The sequence below is a fragment of the Chinchilla lanigera genome, unplaced genomic scaffold, assembly GCF_000276665.1.
Source record: "Chinchilla lanigera isolate Chin_1 unplaced genomic scaffold, ChiLan1.0 scaffold00014, whole genome shotgun sequence".
Classification (NCBI taxonomy): domain Eukaryota; kingdom Metazoa; phylum Chordata; class Mammalia; order Rodentia; family Chinchillidae; genus Chinchilla; species Chinchilla lanigera.
This window is the reverse complement of record NW_004955415.1, coordinates 5034346-5061112: the sequence shown is the minus strand read 5'-3', so window position 1 is coordinate 5061112 and position 26767 is coordinate 5034346. Positions and strand designations below refer to the sequence as shown.

At 53.7% G+C, this 26767-nt stretch overlaps 2 protein-coding genes and 1 long non-coding RNA gene across 9 annotated transcripts; 2 read left to right on the top strand and 1 right to left on the bottom strand.

Moving 5' to 3' along the window:
• Nucleotides 1–1173: 1173 nt before the first annotated feature.
• Nucleotides 1174–8331, top strand: Pcyox1l (prenylcysteine oxidase 1 like; the record flags this gene model as incomplete). Its single annotated transcript, XM_005380613.2, is given in 5 exon segments — nt 1174–1380; nt 2622–2796; nt 5002–5213; nt 6367–6507; nt 7397–8331. Coding segments are annotated over 5 exon segments (1397 nt in total), but the record flags the coding sequence as incomplete, so codon positions are not given.
• Nucleotides 8332–13707: 5376 nt separating this feature from the next.
• On the bottom strand, nt 13708–23843 carry Il17b (interleukin 17B). Of its 7 annotated transcripts, none has more exons than XM_005380610.2 (4): nt 23757–23843; nt 18124–18199; nt 15703–15992; nt 13708–14107 (listed from the first exon to the last, which is right to left on the bottom strand). In XM_005380610.2, exons 2-4 carry the CDS (start codon nt 18142–18144, stop codon nt 13876–13878), a joined length of 543 nt encoding a protein of 180 aa, XP_005380667.1. In that variant the 5' UTR covers nt 18145–18199; nt 23757–23843; the 3' UTR covers nt 13708–13875. The 7 variants fall into 7 exon arrangements, with proteins under 7 accessions (XP_005380667.1, XP_013367560.1, XP_005380665.1 ...); XM_013512106.1 differs by lacking the exon at nt 23757–23843 and adding an exon at nt 23045–23078; XM_005380608.1 differs by lacking the exon at nt 23757–23843 and adding an exon at nt 19439–19522.
• On the top strand, nt 13985–19369 carry LOC102025902. Its single transcript, XR_260268.2, has 3 exons — nt 13985–14073; nt 17199–17320; nt 18683–19369. It is a non-coding gene; the product is annotated as an uncharacterized LOC102025902 (long non-coding RNA).
• Nucleotides 23844–26767: the final 2924 nt, after the last annotated feature.

The window sequence follows — 26767 nt, the reverse complement described above, 5'->3', positions numbered from 1 at the left end:
GCATAGAAATAGAAGACAGAAGAACAACCATGTTAACTATCCTGTATATACATACATACAGAATTTCTCCTTCTTTCCCTTCTCTTTTCCCACATTCATGGGGCTATTTAATGATGAGATTTGTCTGTACAGTGTTTCTTATCGTAGTAGTTCCTCTGAGCTCCGTATAGTGAAATATTTTTATTAGTGATTGGGAAGAGAATACTGATGACATATGAACCAAGTGTGCAAATACAGCAATGCAGGAGGTACAGTAAAGACCGCAGATGATAAGTCCCACAAAAAAGACCTCAGTAAACAGAAACTGTAACAGGAGTCCAAACTGGGTTCTTATAAGTGATAAGCAGCTCCCCCTAGGGTGTGTTCCAGCCTTAGCACAGACATAGAAAGGAATTAAGGAGCAGATGCTGGATTGCACTTAGACCAAGGACCAGAAACCTTTTCTGTAAAGAGCCAGACAGTAAATACTTTAGGTACTGGAGGCCATCACAGATTCTGTTACAGAACTCAACTCTGCCTAGCATGAAAGTAACCATGAGCAATAAGTAAAAGAAAGAGTATGGCTGTGGTCTAAAAAACTTTGTAGCCAGGCACAGTGGCTAGAAGCACATCTGTAGTTCCAGCACTGAGGGCCATGACTCGAGCCCAAGAGTTCAAGACCAATTTGAACAACACAGGGAAACCCTGCCCGCCCCACCAAAGTAGCAATAAAACTTTTGTCAAAAACAAGCTTCTGCTTGGATTTGGCCGAAGGCTCTAGTTTGCTAATCCTTGGATTAAGGAGTGGTTTCCAGATACTGATCCATCAAACAGAACTGGTCAGTAGGGGGTATACCAGTTCATAGTGAAGTAAAAATAGCAACAATGTAGTAAGTTTTGTGTCAAACTAAATTTATTCTCTTTAAAGGATTTTGAGATTCTTTCCTGCTCTTCCTCTTCTACAGTGTGTTTTTCTTTGTAAAATATTGGTGATGGTAGATGCCAGTTTTCAGGTTGGCCTTTGCTGGTTATTCATAGCTCTACAGAAAATTGAGACTGAATTTCCTGTTTGAAAGGTTAAGGCCTCTGAAGGGTGGGCACTGGAGCACTCCCAGGGGAGCAGACGGAAGGATGTAACTGTGGTCTCTCGCCCCTGTGCTCTCTCTCCTCCCCTGGCCCTGGCCCTCCTGACAGCGGTGGTTGGGGCCGGGATTGGCGGCTCTGCTGTGGCCCACTTCCTGCAGCAGCACTTTGGACCCCAGGTGCAGATCGATGTGTACGAGAAGGGAACTGTGGGCGGCCGCCTGGCCACCATCTCCGTCAACAGACAGCACTACGAGAGCGGGGCGGCCTCCTTCCACTCCCTGAGCCTGCACATGCAAGACTTCGTCAAGCTGCTAGGTGAGTGCCCGTCCTGGGGTTCCTGTTCCCAATGTCCAGGGCTGGCCGTAGCCACCAGGCCCTTCCCAGACTGCCTAGACCTTCGAGGCTGGATGGTCATGTAGCCCAATCTCCTCATTTTACAGATGGAGCAGCTGAGACCAGAGAGGGGAAGGAACTTGCCTGAGGTTACACAGTGAGTTAGTTGCAGAGCCGGGACTAGAACTCAGGTTTGACCCCCAGGCCAGTTTATTTCCCTGTCAATTTACTGCCTCTTGATTATCATGATCAGATCAGTGTCCGCGTGCTGGTACCCGCCAGGAACCTGGCGCCCTTGCACGTAGTAGTTGTGTATTACTTCACATCCTCCCTACCAGCCTGCAAGGTGGGTGTTAGATTCCCCGCTAAGGAAACTGAGGCTCAGAGGACTTAGATACCTCAGCTAAAACCACACACCGTGAGGGAGAGAGCTGGGATTCAAGCCCAGCAGCATCTGTCAAGGCCACAGTGCCCATGCTGTTTGATCCAGGAATTCCAGTCATTAGAAGTGATCCCACAAGTGGCCTTGTGACCTGCAAAGTGACAGACATGCACACTTGCTCACTGCAGCTGTGCTTGTCATAGCAAATGGCAGAAAATACCCCACCTGCCCACTTCCTGGGGCTTGGGGCTAAATACAGAGTTGTATCAGCACACGGTAGGCTGTTCAGCAACCAAATGGGAAAGTCCTTTATACCAAGATATAGAATAATCTCTCCAAGATATACTATGTTGTCAAGGTGACAAAACAGGAAAGTCGCGTGTGCAGGTAGGGAAGGAGTAAATCATGTCTGTAGCATACTTTTTAGTCTAGTGCTGTGTAAGTTGTACAGTGCTAGACGTCTGGAGTGAGCTGTGGTTACTTCTAGCCCTTTTGGGGTCCAGGACCCCACCTCAGAGCAAGCCCTGTGCTGTCAGCCCTTGAGCTTTCTGGGATGAGATCAGAATCTCCCTCTCTCTCTGCCAAGAGGATCCCTGTTGGAAAAAAATGTGAAATGGTACATTGTTTCATTATCATCATCTTATTGGCCAGGAAGGGCAAACATTTATTTTCCCAGTGTGTTTGTGTGCTGTTCATAGACACGGGAAAACCATAGCATTCCCATTTCCTTAACCAGGCAAGCCTTTTGCATTAGGAAGACCTTGAATTTAAGCTTAAAGCACTGCCAGGCGCCCTGCGGGGACCTCCTGAAGGGGAACTGAGGAGCTCCTGGTCCCCACAGGACTGAGGCACCGGCGAGAGGTCGTGGGCAGGAGCGCCATCTTCAGCGGGGAACATTTCGTACTGGAGGAGACCGACTGGTACCTGCTGAACCTCTTCCGCCTCTGGTGGCACTATGGCATCAGCTTCCTGAGGCTGCAGATGTGGGTGGAGGAGGTCATGGAGAAGTTCATGAGGTAGGACTGGGCCCAGCTGAGGGAGGGCGTTCCCTGGGAGAGGAGAAGAGAGCTGGGGAAGGAACCTGCTCCACCACTATCAATCAGAAAAGCAGGTACTTGGTTGCCATAGGAACCCCAAACAATTCAGCACAGGCTCAGAGCAAGCCCCAGCCTGAGGAAGGGCCCCACATGGCCAGGGCTGGTGCCTCTGCCGTCATCAGACTTGCCTGCATTCTTTCCCTCCGCTAAGCTGATTAAAACACAGGTTGAAACTCACTCACCTAAAAGTCCAAAGCAGGCGGTGCATGAGTGAAACAGCACCTTGAGGGTAGAAGGGACCAGGGAGCTGCAGGACACGGGGTGATCTGAAGAATAAGGCCATCATGGTAGCAGCCAGCGCACCACCACGGCCCCCTGTGGCCAGCTGCATGAGGACGCCCACCCTATGAGGCCAGGTCTTCCAGCATTTCTGGAAGCTGGGTCGCTAGTGTTACATACGAGATCTCCCAGCTCTTTCACGTTTGCAGCGAATTCATTGTGTAGGCTGAATGAAACACCAGTGAAATGCTCCAGGCTCACCTTTAGGCTATGTGCAGCCCAGGCCACCCACTTGCAAACTTTGCTGTGCCCACTTTTTCCACCTAAAACCAAGTCCTGTCTTCATCACTCTCCTCCACGGGTGCCAGCCCTCTCCCCATCACCTCTGTGTATGGAGGGCAATGGGTCTGTGCCCAGCCTGCACTCACAGGTCCTTTCCCTGTGCCCTGCTGCAGGCTCTCCCAGCCCCCGGGAAAAAAACTGCTCCCCTGGGCCCATCATTGGCTCCCTTTCTTCACTGCCAGGTGCTTAAGAGTGACCCCGTGGCCTACTTCCCACTCTGCCTTGTGGCATTTCTTCCTTAAGGTCCAGGTAGCCCTCAAAGCTTATGTCTCTGCCTCTCCTTTCTCTTTCTTACCCCACAGCGGTGACTTCTCCCTGCTATGGGAGAGAACTTCCACTTGTCAGTTCCAGACCCACATTTGTCTGTCCTCTGGATGCTTCTATCTGGTATTGCATAGAAAACCAAATTCAGCATGTTTACAAAGCAGCACCAGAATGGGCAGCATTTCAAAGGCCAACTAGTCCCAAAATCTGCCAGCAGATGGTTCCAGTCTGTACCAGTCCTTGGGTTGGGTCAGCAGTGGGGGGACAAGATGTGAGCTGGGGAGTGAGTGGGAGGTCTTCCAGAGGAAGCCAGGGGAGGACAGACAGCTGCTGTCCTCCCTGGTGGGAAGCTGCTGCCTTAGAGTCCAGCGTGATCCTAGAAATAGAGCAAACTGGAAGCCAGTGGAGAACCTGCCACATCTGGGGAGGTTTCAGCAGACATGGGCCAGGGCCCACAGCCAAGAGGTCCCAGTTGGACAAAAGGGCTGTGGATTATGACCTCTGCCAAGGGAGTGGCTTGAAGGTTCTTAAGGGTCCTTTAGCCAAACCATGGTATGAAGCTAGGTCTAGTGGGATTCTGGAGTACTTGTCTATCAAAAACCAGGTTAAATAACCCTAAGTTATTATAGGATGATCAGGCCTACAATCTCCCAAGTGAGTGGACGTCGAAGGCTTAAATAAAATGCAGACAATATTATCATTTTAGGGCACCAGGAGGGACTAACTCTCTTACAGCTTCAGTATTCTCGGAGTTAGCCAAAGACTGCTCTGGGTGGCCGGTATTTATTTGGTTTTCACTCAAGAAAACGCGGGAATCTCGCAGGACCTTGGGAGAATTTTCCCAAGTAGTAAATTATGTCAGTCAGGAGAAATACCTTATCTTTAGGTTGATGTTTATTGTAGGAGTGTGGGGCCTGCAGCTGCAATCTCCTGGTAGTTAATTGGGGTTGGAGCCAAACATCCTCAGCTGTGGCCTTATCGTGTCGGAAAAGTGCCTAAGCTTCAGACAACTCACAAGTAAACATGGAAAGCCAACTGGTTAATATTAAATCCTGCTCAGAGACACTTTGTAGTGGCCCCCAACACTTGTCCTTATCTCCAGGTTGTCCTTCTAAGAAGGACGGGTCCACCCCAGCCAGAGAACAGGCCAGGGGTCATAACCAGCTTCCTCTGCCACCCCTCCATATATACAGGAGCTGGAAAGTCGCTGATGGGCTCCAAAGTCCACAGGGACCTCTGGTGGCAGGAAGTCAGCCAAAAAGCCTTTCTGCACAGGGACTGCGCCCATGTGTCTCTTAGGATCTACAAGTACCAAGCCCACGGTTACGCCTTCTCGGGTGTGGAGGAGCTTCTCTACTCACTGGGAGAGTCTGCCTTTGTCAACATGACCCAGCGCTCCGTGGCCGAGTCCCTGCTCCAGGTCGGCGTTACACAGCGCTTTATCGATGATGTCGTCTCCGCTGTCCTGAGGGCCAGCTACGGCCAGTCAGCAGCGATGCCCGCCTTTGCCGGTGCGTGTCCAGCCCTCAGCGTGCCCTCCCCCTGTGTGCAGTATCCACAGTGAGCTGGGGTCCCCTAAAGAACCTCACATCTGCCCAGCGGTCACCATTGCCTCAGCACTCTGTTGCCCCATCTTATTTGATCCTGGCACCAGTCCTCCAAGTTGGCAGGCTTGTATTTGCCCCACCTCACAGGCAGTGGAAGCAAAGCTCAGAACACACGTGCAGCGGGTGGCCACTACTCCTGATGGCCCAATCATCCCTCATACTGCGTTCATGATAGAGTTGAAGTGACAGTTTGGTTTCAAGAACTGCCATGTTGGGCTGGGGATATAGCTCAGCAGCATAAGCACCTGCCTGGCTAAGCGCAAGGTCATGAGTTCGATTCCTGGGACCAAAAAAAAAGAACTGCCATGTTGAGACCTCTGAGCCCCTGTTCATTGATTAGTGCATCTAACCTTCCCAGCCCGTTACTGAGGTGAGTGGGCATGTGTGTGGCCCACCTCTCCCTGCGCAGGCCCGGAGTGCAGAGAACCTAGGCTTTGCAGGGGCAGCGCTCTCGCTCATGTGTCCACCAGTACATCGCAACCCTCCGAACAGTCCCTGCACTGTGTCAGGCACCCAGTGCACTCTTGCAGAATGAAGGAATGAAAAGGTTTATACTGTCAAGCACTGCCCATCTTCCCAGGGTGTTGTTCCTTCAACTCCTTCACAGCCTTCAGGTCCTGCCTCAATATCCTCTTGTAGCTTCCCTGCCCATTCTTTGAGGGTCTTATGTGTCCTTCATCATATATTTATACTGAGATGTAATTCATGCATTTTTGTCACCCGGAAGAAACCTCATACCTTTATTTAACCATCGCCTCGCCAGCACCCCCAGCCCCTAGCCCTAGACAAACACATACCTCCCTGTGTCTGTGGATTCGCCCCATAGAAACAGGACCACGCACCATGTGTCTTTGAGAGCTGGCCCTTTCACTGAGCAACATGCTTTCACTTCCTAGCATTGCGACCGTCACTGTATTGTTGGTGTGTCTGTTGCCTCCCTAGGCCCGCGGCTGGGAGCAGTCTTGGCGTGGTAGGAAGGCCCAGGAAGTTAGAACTGGGCTCTCCAGCCTTTCTGCCTGGAGGTTCTGAGAACCCATGGGCCACGCTTCCTTCCTAGGAGCCATGTCTCTGGCCGGGGCCCAAGGCAGCCTGTGGTCAGTGGAAGGGGGCAACAAGCTGGTGTGTTCCGGTTTGCTGAAGCTCACCAAGGCCAATGTGATCCATGCCACAGTGACCTCTGTGACCTTGCACAGCACAGGTAAGTGGACAGAGCACCTCTGTATCTCAAACCTGGACTGTGCACTGCTGAGGAGTATTTTCAAAAGAGCAACAGGAAGCCAGGCATAGTGGCACACACTTATAATCCCAGCTAAGGGGAGGCTGAAGCAGGAGAGTCACAACTGTAAGTGTAGCCTTGCCAACTTATCTCAAAATTTAAATAAATAAGCCAGGTATGGTCCCACATAGCTGTAATCCTAGCACTTAGAAAGCTGAAACAGGAGGATCACCATGACTTTAAGGACACCCTGGCTACATGGTGAGTTCAGGGTCAGCCCAAACTACTTAGCAGGACCGTGTCTTTAGAAAAAAGTTAAGTAAATAAGTATTCAGTAAGTAAGTAGGCCAGGGATATAGCTCAGCAGCACAAGCACCTGTCTGGCAAGCTCAAGGACCTGAGTTCGACTCCAGGTTAAAAAAAAAAAAAAAAGTAAGTAAATAAGTGAGGCTGTGTATGTAGCCCCGCGGAAGAGCACCCCTGAGTTCTTCCCGCAGCACCACCAAAACAAAAAGAAAAGGCACTGGGAGGCACTAGAGGGCGCTGTTGCCACGATTCAAATATCAGCCCCAGAAAGCAGTCTTGCGTGGTTCCAGCCTTGTTTGTTTGCCCAGTGAGGACGTTGATAGCCTCGCACAATCGCCCCTGCCAGTCAGCAGCAGAACCAGAAGAGCAGTTTGGGTCTCCTGCCTCCTAGGCAGTGCGCACCCTGCAGACCACGTCAGTATGGGGAGACGAGGATGGCCATCTGGACAGCCCAACCACTCCGTCACCAGGGTCTCACTGTGCCCCAGTGCTGGACCCCAAACGGGAGATAAGTGGGCATAAGCCAGGGGTAAGCTGGCCTCAGTTCTCTCGTCTCTCCTTCCAGAAGGAAAACCCCTGTACCAAGTGGGGTATGAGAGTGAGGTGGGCAGCGGCTCTGACTTCTATGACATCGTGGTCATCGCCACTCCCCTGCACCTGGACAGCAGCAGCAGCAACTTCACCTTTGAAGGTTTCACCCCACCCATTGATGATGTCCAGGGCTCTTTCCAGCCCACCGTTGTCTCCCTGGTCCACGGATATCTCAACTCTTCCTACTTCGGCTTCCCAGACCCTAAGCTTTTCCCTTTCGCCAACATCCTTACCACAGATTTCCCCAGCTTCTTCTGCACTCTGGACAACATCTGCCCTGTCAACATCTCTGCCAGCTTCCGGCGGAAGCAGCCTCAGGAAGCAGCTGTTTGGCGAGTCCAGTCCTCCAGGCCCCTCTATCGGGCCCAGCTGAAGACCCTCTTCCGTTCCTATTACTCAGTGCAGACAGCCGAGTGGCAGGCCCACCCCCTGTACGGCTCCCGCACTGCCCTCCCGAGGTTCGCGCTCCATGATCAACTTTTCTACCTCAACGCCTTGGAGTGGGCAGCTAGCTCCGTGGAGGTGATGGCTGTAGCTGCCAAGAATGTAGCCCTTCTGGCTTACAACCGCTGGTACCAGGACCTGGACAAAATTGACCAAAAGGATTTAATGCACAAGGTTAAGACCGAACTGTGAAAGCTCCAGACAGAACCCAGGAACTTCTGCCCCACGCTGAAGATGGATCACAATCCCAGCAGCCCAGGGCTGGCTGAGCCACTCTTTCTCACCCATGTGTACCCAGCATCTTGCTCTCCACAGGGGGTCCAGGTGATCCCCTAACCTGCCTGTCTACCTTAAGGATCCTTACAGTGGTTACTTCTTTAAGGTAGACAGTAAGAAAAGGGAAGGAAATCCAAGCCAGTGCGTTTGTTTATTTATTTTTTTTTTAAGAAATAAAAATCCATCTTCTCAGGCTTTTGTGACTTTGTTTTCTAATTGAGAACCAGGATGACTGTAGGAATAGAATGCAGAGAACCCTGAGTCTAACGTTGCTACCCTGTTCCACAGCCTACTCCCAAAACGCACAATCCACTGAGGCAGCATACAATAGAACATTTATAACCAGAAGTTACAAACAGTAAAAGAGAACATCAGGAGACCTAAGAAATGATAATAGCTCCATTTGGTGTGGGCTTGCTACATGTGAGGGACCTGGTTCAGAACTTACTTAGATGCCATTTCCAAACCTCTCAACAATATTGCAGTTGGAGAGGATGAATGGTGGGACCTGAGGAAGAGACATTTGCCTCAGCATCGCCATCAGCATAGCTCTGAGCTTCCTAGCACCCGGTGGGAAAAGGGAAACAAATTATGCTATAGGAAGAAAGGAGTTTTCCTTGGCACATGGAGGAACTGACCATTCTGTTCCTTATGCAAGGGCTGAGCAGTAATATGATGGGTTTGCCTTGCAAAGGAGACAAGTCCCCAGAGGGTGGGGAGCAGTCCTCCCAAATCTTCACCTGAGCAAAGGAAAGGAAGAAAAGGTGTTTGGATTGAGTTCTCCAGAGGCTAATCTGGTGCTTTCTTCTTCAGCACTGGCTTAAAAGAAGAGGAAAATTTTGCTTTACTTTTACTGGAAACCTTAAAGATCCGTAGTTTTAAAAAAGAAAGTACGGTAAAGATCTTTATTCCTTTTGGACATATGCTGTTCTATAAGGGCAGCGTGCTGAGGAACAGAGCCCCAGGCACCCGGGAAGTGTGGCCCATGGGACTAGACACCACATCTAAATCTCATAGAGAAAGGTAGGTCTCGGTGAAAGGGCAGCTGGCCAGGTCCCACCCGGCCTGCTGCGTCAGCCTCCATGGCAGGGACCCGGATGCCAACTGATGCTAACACTGCGCCTTTCCTAATGGAAACAGTCCCCAAGCCCAGCCATGAGCCTCTCTCTGTGGAGAGGTGGAGACTGAAGACCCAGAGTGAGAAATGATTTGTCCAGGGCCTTCTGAGAAGTTCACAGAGCAGCTCACATCTGGAGTTTCTCCTTAAAAGTGATTGAGTTCAGCATGGGGCAAAATACTCTTCCAGTCAGGCAGCTGCAGACCGGCTCTAAGGTTGTTTTTACTATGTCAGGATCATGGTAATGGCAGTGAAATAAATGGGGTATTTACAGGACAGAGGATGTGCATTTGTGGCTTATTACAGAAACCATGAAAGTGATATATCAGTTAAAAGGTAGGCCAGGCATGGTGGCACACCCATGCAATCCCAGCACTTGGGAGGCTGAGGTAGGAGAATTGCCATGAGTTCAAGGCCAGCCTCAACTACATAGCAAGACCATGTCTCAACGCCCCCACACATACAAAAAGAAGGGTTTTGGTTGAAGTCGTAGAAAACCAAACTAAGATGACATAGGCAATACTGTATTTGCCAGGCTTGCCAGTGCACACCTGTAATCCCAGCACTCTGGGAGCCCAAAGCAAGAGGATCAGCCTAGGTAATTTAGTGAGACCTTCTCCCAATATGAAAAATTTAAAAAGGGGGGCAAGGCTGGAGATGAAGGTTCCGGGTTCCATTTCCAGTACAAAAAAAAAAAGGATTGTACTGGTTATAAGTTAAAATTTAGGTGCAGAGCCCTGTGCAGTCCCCAGTTCCACCACCCTCATAGTAAAGATGGCTACCAAAAGCTCCCGGATGACATGTCCTCCCACAGCCTTTGAGCCAAACGGCTCCAGCCAAGCTGGACCATCTCCCAAATAATTCCTGTGGCCAGGTGAGTGCCACATGCTAGCTAGCAAGGCGCTCAGAAACCAGCCCAGTCCCTGTGGCCAGGGAATAACATTAAGCTGAGGGGCTTGGGACAGCCCGGGGGGCCATCCTTGAAGCAGAGGTAGGCCTATCCAAACTTCAGGCTGGAGGGGTGGGAAAAGACAGAGAAGGCCACAGTGTGAGCCCCCTGCAGAGGGTGCCGTGCCTTCCCTCCTTCAGCCCAGTGAAATCAGAGTGTGACGGCATCTTTTGATGGTCTTTTAAATGAAGACGGCATGAGCTGTTGTGGTGTAATTGATAGCTGGTATTGGGCCAGACGGACAATAAAAAATGATTCTACTCACCCCTCCTTTCATCCCTAAGGAGGCTGTGTGCACCAGCGATGCAAACCGAAGCAGTTAAACCTGCCCCTCAGCCCTTGGGGGACTTGGGCCCTGTGTCCCAGCGGGAGGGCAGTGGGACTGGCTGCAGCCTTGGAAATCTCTTCTACCTGGGTGGGCAGGCCCAAGCCGCTCAGAATCAAAGCCAGCCCAAATGCCCTGCCGCCCACTTCCCCAAGCCCAAATCTGAACGCTGGAGCTTCCCATTCCTTGCAGGTAGGGAAAGGAGAGAAAGTCCAGAAAGGGGAACAAGAGCCAGCAGAAGGGTCTGGGGATTTAACTCAGCAGCACAGCTCCTGCCTGGCAAGCACGAGGTCATGAGTTTGATTCCCGGTACCAGAAACCCGCGCCCCCACCAAAAAAAGAGCCAGTAGAAAACCGTTGGCCAGGCCACCCTTCTCCTTTCCAGGCAAAGCAGAAGCCCCCAAACCCCTCAACCCCGGGGATTTAAGACCATCTGCAGAGAGAGCCCTCTAATCTGCTCAAAAAACATGTAAGAGGCCACTGATCCTTGGTGATCCTTGGTACAGTGCAGGAGGCGCTTGAAAGCCTTCACAGGAACCTCCTCTCCTACAGCAGGTGACTCACACCAAGTGCCAGCACTCTGTGGAGAGGAAGGCTCAGTGTGGCAGGCAGGAGTGGCGGGTGGAGAAGTGAGGAATACCCTACGGGGGACTCACCTATGGAGGTGCACTTGAGGGAGCTGGGGCAGATCTTCAGCACCTAGTGGTCTCTGGGTTTATTCAGTAAACTCTACACCCCTATCCCACAGTGGGTGCTGCACTGGAGGCTAGAGGCGCAATGGTAAGACAGGTGGGGCCCCCATCTCATGAGTAGGAGTTTCTCACTAATGAGTGAAAACAGGAAACATGTTTAGACTCAGACCAAAGGTAGTTCTGGGGTTTGATGTAGACTTGGTTTTCTGAATTTCTGAGTTCCCTGCTCTGCCTTTAGTATGGGGGGAGGGCACTGAAAAGGGTCAGCTGCCTGCCCCAGCTCATGAAGTCAACCTTCTAAGTTACACTAAAAGCCAGGTGTGGTGGTGCATTCCTGTAATCCCAGCACTCTGGGAAGCTAGGAGGCTAAACCAGAAGGATCGCACGTTTAAGCCCAGCCTAGGCAACTTAATGACTTAGCAAGAGCCTGTCTGAAAATAAAAAATTAAGGAGTGAGATGTCAGAGATGTAGCTCAGTGCAAATGCTATGTTTAATCCCTAGTGTCCCCCAGGAAAAAGGTACCTTATAGAAAAGACCCTGGAGATCCCTAAATTCTACCTGCTCAGTCATGATAAACAACCAGAAGCAAGTCCTAGTGGCACATGACTGTAATCCCAACACTCAGGAGGCTGAGACAGGAGGATTGCTGCAAATTTGAGGCTACAAAGTGAGTTCAAGGGCAGCCTGAACTGCATAGAGAGACCCTGTCTCAAAAAGATGGGGTGGGAGGAAGCTGGAGATATAGCTTATTGTAGAGGAGTTGCCTTAGCATATGTGAGCCCCGGGGTCTCATCCCCAGTACAGAAAGAAAGAAAGAAAAAGAAAGAAAGACAAAGAAAGAAAGGAAGGAAGGAAGAAAGAACCAGAAGCCCAGAAGGATGAAAAAGTAGCATCCATGTATAACTGGCATTTTTTGAGCATCTCTGTTTTTGATGCTGTAGTAGAATGACATGCACTTCTCACCATGAAGGGGCCCCCCAACCCCTGAGCCCCCCGGGGTACATGGATCTCTTGGGAGCAAATCTCTCGCAACCCAGCTCTTCCCACAACCTCACCCCCCAAAAGCCTTGCACCTTATGCCCCTCCTGTGGGCCTAAAGTATTAAAATCTGGACAGCAGAGCTGTGGGTGTAGCTCAGGGGTGGAGCACAAGCTGAGCATGGATGAGCCTAGGGCTCAATCCCAGCACCAAAAAGGAAAACAAAAAAAAGACCCGGAGAGCACACTGTGACAGCCTTAGAGACAAACAACCCTGGGGGAAGGCACAGTGACTGCTGGAGGGATCGGCAGGGCCAGCACACGAAGTCTATTTTCCATGTGTCTGGAACCAGGCCGGAGCTTCCTGGGGTAATTTTAACCAGTATCCACTCTAGAACAATACCAAAAAAGGTAAGTTACTTACGATGCCAGACAGGCACATACCTAACCATTGGCTTTCATGAATTAGATCCTTAAACCATCCAGCACTAAAGCTGCTTTAAGCACTGACGCCCGAGCAGCCAGGTCAAGTATTCCTCCACCGAGCGGTCGGCCCTTTCATTGAGGTTAACTCCTAGCTATTCTCACCCCCAGAAAGGCCGAGTGGCCCAGCTGTCCTTGGGAGGAAGGGTATTTTTAGGCCCCAGGACAGCTGATTGAGGATTTGCGGCAGGGATTCGAGGGTCCAGGAGGAGATTTGAATTGTAAGGGGCCGAAGGGGGAAGCAAAGGGTTAGCATCAAGGAGCAAGAGCCTATGGGCTTAGGCCAAGCTGGTCACACTGCCTGTTTCAATCAGCAGTTTCTTGATAGAAGCCAGTGGTTCCCAAAGTATGGTCCCAGACCTGCCGGAGCATCACCCAATGAAGAGAAGGCAATGCATAAAAATGAAAAATAGTGCAGCGCTAAATCAGAACCTCTGAGGCTGGGGCCCACCAATCCATTTTCACAAGCCCTCCCTGTGGTTCTGATGCTAGTTTGAGAGTCACTGACACCACCAAACCAGCTAACCAGATGCCCTCGGGCGCAGGGCTGGAGGAAACAATGATCTACAGTGTTGCCTCTCAAGCCTTGATTGTTCAAAGCCGGGAATCCTCAATTTAGAGAAAAGCACACATATACTAGGGGCTTGCTGACTCAGTTGGAAATGCCTGCTCTGGGGCAACCTGGAGGCCCTTCTTTGGGCAGAAGTCTGCTCTGCAGAGAATCTCCGGGCTGAGAGACCTTATGAGACTTCTACAATGAGAGAGGGGGGTCAGCTCGTGGAGCCCCCAGAGGCTCAGTCCTCGCTGGACTCTTTCAAAGCCCAGAGCTCACGGCTGCAAAGAGGCTAATTTCCTAGGATCCACGAGCTCCTAGTGTAGAGTTAGCTCTTGTCAACGCCTATGCCGGTTTATGCCAACAAAACGTCAATAATATGGCTGAAATACAGGCTTACGTAAACAAACTACACGAAATATGCTGGTATCCTAGACGATAAAAACAAATGGCTCAGTGTTAGAGAACTCAGAATGTTGGAAAATCTTCTTTATATTGATCTGATATCTGACTCCAAGAAGCTCCAAGCCCCACCCCAATTTTTACTTTCAGCCACAAAGAGCAAAGCCAAAGGCTTGCGTTACAAAGGACAGCGTCGTCTCATCAGCCTTGCGCGGCTCAGTGCAGGGCGGGTGCTCAGAAGATGCAGGTGCAGCCCACAGCGATGGTCTCCATGACTGCGCGCTGGCGGCAGGGCCCGGGGCGCGGTGGCGACGGGCAGAGGCGGCGGCGCACCGGCACCTGGCTGAACACCGGCACGCTCACCATGCTGCGGTCCTCCTGCATGGTGAAGGGGTTCACGCAGCCCAGACACAGGCACCGCGCCTCGGGCAGGTCCGCGGGGATGCGGTTGGGGTCGTGGTTGATGCTGCGGGGAGCGAGCGGGAGAGGGCGCGGGTAAGGCGGGCTGGGAAGAGCAAAGCACCTCCTCACCGGCCCCATGCCTTCCCCGCGAGCTGGGGTTCCCACAGCGAGACTGGAGACAAGATCACCTTAGGAAAGTCCCTGCCCCCGGGTTTTCCCGGCTCAGGATCACCAGTCAGTGCTGGCTTTCTCCTTCACCCAGCAAGATGCCCATCGCAGTACTGGATTGTTCTGTGGGCACCACCCGGAGGTAAAGCCTCCCGCTGTTCCCTGGCCCCACTTTTATATTTTGAGGGAGCTTAATCTATAGAAATAAAATGCAAGCACACTGAAGCCTACTGCCCCCTGTAAGAGGAGCCCGGAGACCTGGGTTCAGTTATGACTTAGGCTGTAGTTTGTACTTATTCATGAGCACTTTTACCTACTCACGGTGTGAGTGGTCCTGCCCTGGACTTTAGCTCATTGTGAGCACAACAGATGCATTCCTTCCTGCTGCTATGGCAAAACCTAGCATGCAGGAACTTGCTCTGTGATTGTAACCTCCCCCATGCCTTGGTTTCCTCTTCTGTTAAATGGGAGAGGAGACCCTATATGCCACATCCACAGTCCTTCATCGTGCTGGGGAGCTGGTTAGAAATGCAGAATCTCCTGAATGACAGACAGCCAACAGCGGCTCAGTCACACAGGAAAGTGTGGGACACTGGGCTCTGGAAGATCCTTAACGATACTCCCAAAGGTCAAATTCCAGGGCTGCAAGGTACAATACAGTAGCCACTGACCACATGTGCCAACTTAAATTTAAATTAATCAAAACTTAGTTCTCCAGTCTCAGTAGCCACATCTCAGTTGTGCAGTAGCCACCTTAGGCCAATAGAATTTACACCGTCACAGAATACTGTAGTCACCGGTGCTACTCTAGGGCCTCCGGATATAAGTTGCATGGCTAGAATATCTCTGGCCTGGGCCTGTGAGTGACCCCATTTCAACATTTATTTATACACTTGGCTCCTTCTGTGTACCAGGCACTGAGCTAGGAAGTGGAGCCTGAACCAAGGTACGACACTGCTTCGTCCCCGGTGCCTTAGAACTGATTCCCAGGTCAAAGCCCCACAGCGCATCTGAGTCATGCGCAGATGCACACAGCATTGCCGTGTTCTGGGCATCACCCTGGAGCACTGATTGAGTGAGGCATGAGAACTCAGGTGCCTTTGATGTAGGCATTAGGAATGTCCCTGCCGTGGCAGGAAGGGCATGAACGCGTCCGGCAATGTCTCATGAAAGCTGTGACTGAGAAGTGTGCACAAGGCACCACTGCCAGACACAGTAATATCTGGGGAAGCCTTGCAGGCACTTACACTGGGACTGCTGCAAAAGCAGAGTGCTCTGCATGGAGATGCTGTGAACACGCATGTGAAGAAGGGACCACTATCACCTGCACTGACAGGTGGGGAAACTGAGGCTCAGAACGGCTAGTCAGCTAGCCCAAAGCTTCACCCCCAGTAAGAGACAGAGGCAGCATTCAAACCCAGGTACTGAGATTTCTGAACCCAAGGTCTTGCCTGTCCGGATGACAGGGACAGTGGGGAGGCCCCAGCCTACCTGTAGCCCCAAGGAGACAGGCTCCTCCGGTTGGACAGCCACAGCTGCAGGTTGACCTCACACTTCCGCGGAGCTGGCTCGGAGCTGTTTCTCAGCTGGGCCACCATCTCCCCTAGATTCCTCTCATACTCCTCCATGCGGGCGTAGGGCTTCACCCGCGACACCAGGTCCAGGGGCACCTGGTGAGGCCCAGGGGCCAGGGTCCCAGGCCTCCCTTGCCCCTTCCTCCTGCCTTTGGGGCTCCTGGGCTGGCCCATCCCCAGGAAGATGGAAATGGCAAGAAGGAGCAGCTGGGGAGAAAAGAGCACCCTGGTCAGAGGCGGGACAGCCAAGTCACTGGGCCCAGGCTCAGGGTCCAGGGAGGAGAGGAAGAGGGACCCCCTGCAGGGCCCCCTCAGCTGCCGCGCCCAGGCTGTCCCCATCCACCCTCACTTGCTGCGCACTGCTCTGTGATGGCACCAATGACATCTCCTTCTTCCTGCCCTCACATCCAACTCGTCTCCAAGTTCTGAAAGCAGGGCACCTCCTACCCACCCCCACGGTTCCCCTGCAGCTCCGGGGGATCTGCAGCCTCCCGGCCGCTCTTATCAACCCCTCTGGCTCTTCCACTCAGTGCTGAGGGCCAAGGCCAGGGACAACTGTTTGAAAGGCAAATGCGCAATGTCACCTTTGCCTGACACCTTTCACTGGGCCCTTAGAGGTGTCCCAGGCCCCTCCCATCTTCAGCCCCAGCCTGTGGCCTTGTCTGGTCCCTTGCTTTCTTACCTTGGGGCCTTTGCACTGGCCTAGACTCTCACCTTCACACATCTATGAGGCTCTAGCGTCACTGCCTCAGGGATGCCTCTGGACAGTCTGGGATTCTCTTAACCCCCACAACTTGCCTGACCCGCATTTGACATTTGCACATGTAATCCTTTTGTATACCTGTCCCCTATGAAGCGTAGATTCCCAGAGGGCATCGATTGAGTCAGTTTTCACATGCTGTCCTACCCCTCAGCCCTCCAGCCTGCTGTGATACTGGGCGCTTAGGTGTTCAGGGAGCACATGCAAGTAAAGGGGTGACTGGCACCATCCCAGCTGGTGTAGCTGACAGGCCAGGAGGGGAAATGGCTCTGTGAGAAGTGTAGGGATGGGCCCATGCAGGGTGGCTGGAGAAGAGCTGGGCTCCTGCTTACCATGTGCTGGGGCAGCAGTCTGCACAAGGGGACGTGACAGGTGAGGCTTGCGGGATGAGGGAGGCAGGCATGCACACAGGGACAGACATGTCTTCCAAGCAGGGGAAAGACAGGGCAAGGAGGTTTGAGTCGATCACAAGCTTTGGTGAAAGAGTGAGGCTGAAAAGGAGTGTGGGGTGGGAGGAGGGGAGCATGAGATGAACAGGGTGAGCCAGGCAGGTCCCCAGCTCCCCGTGGGGCTCCACCTCTGGGGCCCCGGCACTGCCCTCTTCCACTCCACTAATGGCCACCCCCCCCACTGCTGGCCACCTCCCTCCCCAGGCACATCACATCAGGAAAGCCTGTGGCTCTCAGGGAAAGACCAGGCTGCCCAGGAGGTCAAGGGAAGAGGACCCACCAGTACCTGCCGGGTAGGAGGCAGAGCTGGCCAGACAAACTTCCAGGTGAGTCTTACCTCTGGCTGCACCTAGCCGGGCCCACGCCTTCCTGGCATCCCTCCCCCACGGCCTACAGGCCCTGACTGATCCAGGCCTCCCAGCAAGCCTGGACCCTGAGGAATGAACTCCAGCAAAGCCCCTCTTGGCAGAACCATTTCCTGGCACACAGCTACAAGAGATTCAAGCTGCGAAATTTGCCCTTTTTGGTCCTAAATTCTAGTGAAAAAAAGCTGCCTAACAATGGGCTCTCTCATCTGAGCTTCTCATATGCCACTTTTCTTTTTTTTTTTTTTTTTTGAGACAGGGTCTCACTATGTAGTTCAGGTTGGCCTTGAATTCGCCATGCAGCCCAAGCAGCGTGCTGGGATTACAGGCGTGTGCCACCATGCCCGGCTTCATATCCACTCTTCAACCCTGGCTCTCCGCTCAGAGGAGACTCAGAGCCCCCTCCCTCACTTGCCAGAAGGGAACCAGAAACAGAAAGACTTGCCCAAGGTCACACAGCCTGCCCCAGGCCCAGGAGGCAGCCTGGAAATTCCCCAGACTCTGAGCTTGCCAGGATCTCCCCAGATGCCTCGCCCTGAAAGAGCTTCAGTGTGGATGGCCGAGCCCCAGGCCAGAGCCCGAGCTCCGGGACATGGCTGCAGGCTGTGAGACCAGTCTCTGTTTCTCTCTAGTCCTAGAGAAGACAGAGGGCAAATACACCTCTGCAGACTCCAAGCCAAACAGAGACAGCCATTAATCAATGGGACAGAAATGCTACAGCGCTCCGGCTCTAAAAGGAGTGGGGGTGGGGGTGCGCCACGTACCAGGTTGTACGGCCAGTCCATCCCGCCAAGCCGGCGGTCGGCCTGCAGCTGCCGCCGCCTGGAACCCCAGATGCCGCTGTGGAGAGAATGGCAGCAACAGGATGGAGCGAAGCAATTATAGCTGCCAGGGGGCTGCCGGGGGAGTGGGTGGGTGGGCTCGTCATCAGCCAGGAGCCTTGGGCCCCAGCTGGCTGGGCCTAGAGCAGAGGCAGGCGGCAAGGGGTGTGGGGGCAGGCCAGGAGCCGGGCTGAGGTGCCCAGGGGCTGTTGACCAAGGGACAATGCCCTGTGTGTCTGGTGGCGCTCTGGCCAGTGGCACCTCTGCCTGTGGCCTGCGGCCGGCTGGCTGGCCAGCACCCACAGGGCCAGCTAAGACAATCAGCTTCGTTTGCTTTGGGGATGGCCAGGGTGAGGGTGGAGGAGGGCTGGGCTGTCGGTTGGTGGGGAAAGGGTGTGGGCTGAGGTCAGCAGGCAGGCCCTATCTCCCAGGAAAGCCACCTTGGGCATTCTCCCCTCTGCCCCACTGGGCTGAGCTGCGGGCGCACCCCTCTACTCTGCAGATGGGAAACTGAGGCTGGAGCACAGGGATCTGCACAGTGGTGACAGACCTAGGGATGGTGCCTGGTTCCCATCCAGAACTTCATCTGCCGCCCCACACTGTTTGTCTTGGGACGTTTCCTGCACAAAGCCAGCCTGCTGTGAAGCTGTGAGTGTCACATGAGCCAAACTGCAGGTCCAGAAGGACATCATGGCTGACAGATCTGGCCTTCCTGGAACAGTGTGCTCTCCTATATATACGAGGTGTGCCCTCCCGGGGCCTGGCCCCTAGGTGCTGCTTGTGACCTTCCTTCTCTTTCAATCTCAGTTTCCCTCTCTGTAAAATGGGAGCCACGCCCACAGACAATCGCCCAGCCCATTGCTGCAGAAGTCTGTCTGAGCCTTGGGTCTCATACCTCTAGAACAGAAATAATCATTCTATCTGCCCCTCAAAGCTGCTAGAAGGAATAAAGGAAATACTCATGCTAAATAGCTGGCATAGTGCCTGACACATAATAAGTGCTCAATAAATATTTTGCTGTTTATTATAAACACTATGATAAAATTATTTTATACCTGTGATTACAAACATTAGCCATTCTGACTTGCATTGGCACTAGCATGGTTCTCATCCCTCAGCCAAATGCCCTCTCCGCCCGTCACGCCCACCCTCCTGGCTGAGAGTTCCAGTCTCTCCAGACTCAGGCCACAACTTCATGAGCTCAGGCGACCCCGGGGTCCACAGGGCCTGGACTCACATGCTGGCCAAGGTCTCTCACCTCCAGTGAGCAGCCGGGCGTGTGCGGGCGCGAGTCCACCCAGGGAGGCAGGAGTGGGGGAGTGTGAGGAGGACGGAAGGCCACTGCAAAAGCCAGCACTGCCCTGTGCTGCCGAGGGCCAGTCCTGGCCATTTACAGGAATGGGCAAAGGGAAGAAGGCAGGGCGAGAGGCGCTCCTGAGTGTCACAAGATTAATCTGCCCAGGGCAGGTCTCCACAGCATAGCTGAGAAGCTGGCTGGGACCCGAGCGCTTCCAGAGATACCACCATATTTGGTCAAATACTAGACAAGACCGTTCTGTCGCTGGAAACTCCAGAGGGAGGGGGACTCTGAAAATACCTCCTTGGGCCACAAAGGCCCCCACCCCCAGCCTGGCCGGCCCATCCCCTCCACCACTTTCGTCGGAGCCAGTGAAAGGGTCAGTCTGAGAGGCAAGGGGGGCAGCTGGCGGTGTTCCTCGGTGGCCTTCTGCTGCTCCCTGCAGCTGGGCACCCTCTCCCCATATCCACAGAGAGTGGCGTATTGGGCTGCAGGGGCTCCTCAGGACCGCTGACACCGTCAGTCTCCTGACTGCTGGCACCTACACCCCAGCCTTCTGCCTCCCACAGCCAGAGCACAGTGGCCTCAGCTCCTGATAGTGATTCTGGGGTCTCAGCCTGAATCCTGACGTAGGAGACCCAGGAATCTGCATTTCAACCTGAAACTCAGTCTGGCAGCTGCGGGGTCCTCACCCCCTATCTAGCCCACTCCCTCTACCCATTTTACTAAAGGAGGCTAAAGCCCAGAGAGGGAGGGACCCTACCTACCCAAGCTCACTTAGCGGGTTTGCCGGGGCTGGGAGCGGACCGGGTCACCCAGTTCTTTCCCCTGCACCTCCCTCAAGTCTATAGGGACAGCCCTGGCCAGACTAGGGCTCCTGGCTGGTCCGCAGGAGCCGAGGAGCTAGGCTGGGAGAGCTAGGTCCCTCACAGTAGGGAGCATAGCGGTTCCCAAGGCAGGTGCTCAGTTACTATCCTTGGATTTCTCATTTCTGGGCCATCCTCCTGCCTTGGTCCCGAAACCACTGGAGGGTCATCTGCCCCAGGGACATCCTGAGTGCAAACCGGGCAGCGCGGCCCGGCGGGGGAGGCTCAGGAGTCAGGGATTCAGGGGCTTCCCGCACATGAGGCCAGGGCCCTTGGGTCTCTGCACAAGGGTGACAAGTCCGCGTGGAGGAACAGGGGTCGGGAAGGAGTCGGTGGGCGCCAGCCTGCTCCAAGACCCAAGGGAAGCCGCGCCGCGATCACCACCAGGTGGCGCCCGTAGGAAGCCCGACGGCGGCGAGGAGCGCGGCGAAGCCCGCGGAGAGAGGTCAGGCCTGTGCTGCCCTGGCTTGCCGGCTTGCCGAGCAACCCGGGATGTAGGCAGACCAGGGCCCAAGACATCGTCCCAGCACGGCGGGAATACACAGCCTGCCTGCCAGTGTGGAATGAGGGCTCGGGCCCCCTACTGTGCACGAAGCCCTGGGTATATGGCGTCCACGCCATAATGCTCCAAAAATGACAGTAATGGCAAGGCTGCTACTTAGCACCCACCTACTTACTGACTGCCAGGCCGGGGTACTGTCCTTTAGGAGAGCTTTCACCGAACCCTCACTTCCAGGACCTTGCAGTGGAGTAAGGCGAGGAGGGTGCCACAGCCTCCTCCAACACCCGCAAACAACCTGGGCCCAACCAGGCCAATCTAGAGTTCGCGATGGGGGGAGGGGGCTCTGAGGGCTCCCGGCTGCGGGCACAGAAGCTCAGCATCTCTGGCACGTGGAAGAGAATACACTGAGTATTTGATGCATTGGGTCAAACCAATTGCAGCAGTGATACTGGGATGGCCAGTGGGCTTCCAGAACAGTGGGGACCCCCAGGAGGAGCCGCAGACCCCAGGGTAAACTCAGCTTCCTCAGTTCTCAGACCTGAGTCAGTCCTGTCTCTGCTCCCTCACAGCCCTGTGGGCTTGGGAAGGTCGCTTGAATTTTCTAGCCTTCAGCTCCTTCTGCACGGTGGAGCCAATGAAACTTGACTCTCCATCAATTATGGAGAGGCTCAAATGAGATGATACGGGTGAATGCACGCACTTAATGCTGTGCCCGGCCAAAGTGAGAGCATAGGGACTGGTACCGAAACTGTCAGTGCCAGTGTTAAAAGAGGTGTGAGTTGGGCTTCCAGGGATGCTTGTGGTGTTCCTAGGGAGAAAGGGCCTTAAGAGGCCAGGACGAGGATGGAGCCGGTGAAAGAATGCAGAGGCCTCCGTTCAGTGGCCCACCTGGGAGGACACAAGGGACTTGGTCTAAAGCCTTGCCCAAGTAGACTGAGAAAGGTGGAGGCTGCAAGTCGCCTGTGCTGGGTGCACCCCCACCCCCACCCGAGAGCCTGGCTCCTCTGCCGTGCCCCCCCAGCAGGAATCCGTCTCCTAGGCCCATATTTGCACAAATGCCTGCCTCACTGCTCACTCCAGAGCCCCAGCCAAGAGGGGCTATTTTAAGCTCCCTGGATGGGAACATTGTTGGTGGGAACAGCCCCAGCCAGTTCTCAAAAAAGGGAAAGGCCTGGGTGAATGGGCGGCCCCTGAACATGCAGAGGGGCTATCATATCATCGCTCCCCCTGCCCAGGCCAGGCGCCAGTGCCTGCACCCCTGAAAGCCGAGAAGGTGGGAGTAGGGGTGAGGCGGTCTGACAGAGTGCTGAGACCATCCTTCTGACAGCGTCTAGCTCAAAGACACCAAGTTCGTTCTCCTGGGTCGCAGAGTGACTCCACACTCGAGCGAGTGCCTTGTGAGCATGCACCCTCCCCAGACTGTGAGAGGCGGGGGGCGCCTTGTCCAGCCTCTCTGCAGGGCCTGTGGTGCAGGACCCTTATGAAGGGTCTGTGGTGATGACCTCCCTCAGCAGTACTAATATTTGGCCAGTGTGGGCTGTTTTCATTGTAACTTGGTTTGGTTTGGTGTGTTCTTGTTTGTCGTGTGCTGTTTTCGTGGGAGTATGTGCTATTTTTGCTTTTTGATTCTTGTGAAGAGCCAGTTTAGACTAATATTTAAAGCACAGGCTTTGAACCAAAGTGACCTGCACCCCAACCCACCCTGCCCCCAGTGCAGCAGCTGCGACACCTTGAGCAAGTGACTTAACTTCCCTGAGCCTAGTCTTCAAGGTGGGCAGGCTGGCAAGGCCATGTTCCCAAAGGGCCTGCTCAGAGTGGCCACTCGGGGCATGGCCTTGCTATTATTTTGTTGTACACATTGTTCTCAGCGCTGCCCAGTCTGGTGGCACAGAACCACTCTAGTCCCAGAACTTTCTGACTGCCAGGAATAGAATGGACTGTCCTGCAAAGGTGAGAGCTCTCCCTCTGCCCAGTAGAGCCTGGAAGACTGGTTGGGACGCTGGGAGTGGTGTACAGGATGAAGAAGGAGATGGTCTTCTTGAGTTTTAAAAGTTCCCTTCCAAGCTGGGTGTGGTGATGCACACCTGTGATCCCAAGCTCGTGGGGAGATTGAGCAGGAGGAAGATCAAGATTTCGAGCTCAGCTTGAGGAACTTAGCAAGACCCTGTTTCAAAAAAAAGAGAACCAGGTGGTGCATACCTGTGATCCCAGCATTTGGGAGGCTGAGGCAGGAGGATCACTGCAAGTTCAAGGCCAGCCTGGACTACATAGTGGGACTCTGTCTCAAAAAAAAGCATAGGGTGGAGGGGGAGAATATAGCTCAGTGTGGAGGCTTTGGTGTGGAGGCTCTGGATTCAATCCGCAGTACTCCAAAACAAAAACAAAAGCTCCCAGCATTGGACAGTCTGGACCTTCTGCCCAAGGCCTTGGAATCTTTGTGGGGCTGCCTGCCTTCATTGGACCAGACCTGGGGCAAAAAGGAGCCCTCGGAAGCCAGTAAAGGATGTGAAATAAACAGCTGTCCCTGGGGAAGCTGAGGTCCCCAGGCCCCTGCCCAACTGCATAGCCCTCCCCGCACCCCCAGTCCCAGGGGATGTTTATGCTCTGGTCAGAGTTTACAGGACGTCTGGATTTACAAGATCCAGGGTTCTGACTTTTTTCCCCAAAGCTGTCAGCCCCTCCTCTTGCTGGGTGACTCTGTGTCTATTTGGGGTCGGAGGCCCCACCCTGTAGCAGAAGGAGGGAAAGAGGGCAGACAGCCTGTGAAATGTGTCCTTCAGGCCCCAAAGTGGGGAGCCGGTGGAGGAACTTGGCCAGGCCGTGGGGTGTGAGGAGCGGGCTGGGGTATCCTGGCTGTGGACAGGAGTCTGGGAGCAGGGCAGACAGGGACGGACTCCTCACAGCTCCTCACCTTGGGGTTCAGGGTCCCCTGCCTCAGCATCGAGCTGGCCCTGCAGAACCGGTCAGAGTTGTTCCTGGGTACGGCTGCAGTTACTCGCTCAGACAGCGCTTGTTTTGGTGCATGTCTTTGTGTGTTATGGATGGTGTCTTGGATATGTGCTCTGTTTGTATATTGTTTGGAAAAGCTGTCAAGGCTATGAGCCAGTCATATTCACAGACAGCAAGCCTGGGGCCAGGAAGAGCAGTGCAGAAGTTGCTGAAGGACACCCTGCGGCTAGCCACGCATGAGACACAGTTTGTAGGACGAGCAACAGCTCTGAGACACATGACAGCCCCCTGAGCAAGCAGCATTAATGACCATAGTCAGGGCCTCTGCGCCCATCCTCCTGACCCCAGAAAACACACGGAGTCTTAGGGCAACAGTGAGTTGCACTGTGGCCTCCCTGCCGGGCTCGTCTCTGTGACCCGGACCTGTGAGAGCCAGGGCTGAGTGGCCGCCCCTGGAGGTAGTCTAAGCGTCTGTCCTGCTGGGCTCTGTTGGTGTCTGTGAGCTGCGACCGTTAAGACATCAGCCTGTTGGCAGTGAGGAGCCTCGCGGGTTCTCAAGGGTCCATTCACATCCTTAACAACACATGCTTGTGCCCTCACTGTCCCCGGCCTGGGGTGAAGCGAGGGACAGCTGAGACTCTGAGCCGTGTTCTAGTTGAGCGTGGTGGATATGACAATGCCAATAGTTTAGGACCAGCCTGTGGCTCAGGGACTCTGCTAGGCCCTCTCCTCTCCGTCTCCGGCACTCCTGCATCTGTGGGAACTGCTGGATCTGCTGGGAAGCCTGTGACCCTGGCCCTCGGGGCATGCGGAGGAAGGTACACTGTCTCCAGAATGTGAAGCCTTGCCAACTTTCCATTGGAAGCTCAGTTCTCATAAATACTGTGAGCAAAGAGGAAGAAGTGGCTGGTGTGGAATCTGACCGTGTCCAAAGTCTGGTTCCCAGGAAGGGAGCCCCGGGGATCACTGCGGTGGGAGAGGGCAGCTTCTTGGTGCAGGGAGGCAGAGGAGCACTTTGGGCCCAGGCAGAGGCTTACGGCAGTGGCCCGGTGACGAGCGCGATGCGTCTCGCATGTTGCGAGCCACCGTTTGAGAACCGCTTTTCCATCCAGACTCTTCACTCCCTGGATCCAGCCACGTGAACACAAAGATTTCCTAGAAGAGGGAAGGGGCCCAGGGGAGGGAAATAACCTGCTTGCCACCACCGCAGTGGGGGAAACAGGAGACCGGACTTGGAATGAAAGCCTAATGCTCAAGCTCACTTTGGACACCAGCTAACCCAACCCTGGCCCCAGCTCAGGGGAATTAATGAGCATCGGGACCAGTGGCAGTGAGGGGCGGGTGTCCCACGGTGAGGCAGCATCTGTAGAGGGCAGAGGGCTGGCACTTCCAGCCATGGCTGCCCGCGCTGCGCACGCATCCATACAGGGGGAAATGCATCTGGCAGGAGGGTTTCGTGCCAGACGGACGCACATTCTGAGTCAGCTCGGACGAGAATGCAGGGGTCGGGCTGACCCTGGTCTCCCTCTCCCCAGTGCTATACGCTTGGAAACAAACAAACAAAAACAAAACAAAACAAAACAAAAAAACAGGGATTGTTTGGCTCTCAGTCTATCACACAGCTATGTTAAAAAAAAAAAACTTTTGTCCTCCATAGGAGATTCCTTCATATCTTATTTCTTTCTCTCAACTCCGAGAGTCAGCTCTGACCCTCGCGCTCTGGAACCACTCCCCCAGGACTATCGGGCATTTGGTTGGCTTTTCATTAATACTTCTGTGAAGTGCTCCTTGGTCTCTTACTCATTGCTTTAGATGTCCCTGCTCCTTCATTCTGCTGAGTGCAAACTGGCTGTCTGAGAATATCCAGAGCAAAGCTACCTCCCTGGCCCATAGCAAGCAGTATCAGTCAAGATGGGTAGCACTGTGCTGCAGTGACAAGCAGCCCCCGAACGCAGGAGGCTTAGCCCTGAAAGGCGCCCTGCTGGCAGCACGCACTCTTCTACGCAGTCACTCAGCAGGACACTCAGAGCCACAAGCACACAGGGTCAGAGTTGTAGACAGCAGATCTGCAGAAGACAAGAACAGACCCTGAAATGTGCTCTAACCACATGCTTCCCTTGAGCAAATTCTTTCCTCTTGAAGACTTCATAGGTTAGAAGGCTTGTGGTTTCTGGGCACTGCTCAGACTCCCAAATGCCCATGGATGTGTCACTTCACCATCAAGACCCAGCTCATGAATAGGAAACGGGACCCATGAGCATGAGACTGCTGAGGTTACTGCCCCACCCCCAGATGGCAGGGCCTTGAGACAGTGTTAGGGTCACCCTCTCACTCAGGGTCTGGTCCCACACTGGTAGTGGTTCTATCACTCGGGGGTAGGAGCCTCTGCCTGGATGTGGGTCCCTTCTCTGTGCTTGCAGTGGGTGGAGCTTCTGCATGGTCCTTGGATTCCTAGGAAGGTTAAGCCCCAAGATCACTTCTGTTCCAAAATTCTCCCCAGAAATTTCCTGGTCCACACGAGACAGCTCCCAGCCCTCTGTGCCCCAGTGAATAGTGAACAGTTGCAGTATATCTGGTGCCGAGATTCAAAGTGAAGGAACCAGCAATCCAGCCCTATGTTGTGGTTGTATAGCTAGTACAAGAGCGGCCACTGTCATTCCACTAGGAAGATGGCCAGGCATGACCAGGTATGACCACCAGGGCTGTCTTAGGCCTGCCCAAGAGGTCCGGATCTTCAGTGCTGAGCTCAAGAACCCCTCACCTCAGTATACGGTGACTCCTGCTGAAACGTACCTGCATCCCACAGCAGGCTCACTGTGAGCAGGGTGAATCCTCCCATGCAGCTGGGCTTTAAGACCCTTTACCCTTTTCATTGTGAGATGTTCTGTTTGTTTCTGTTTTGGTTATTTTGTGGTGCTAGAGATGGAACCCAAGGCCTTCACATAGCAAGCAAGCATTCTACCACTGAGTTAC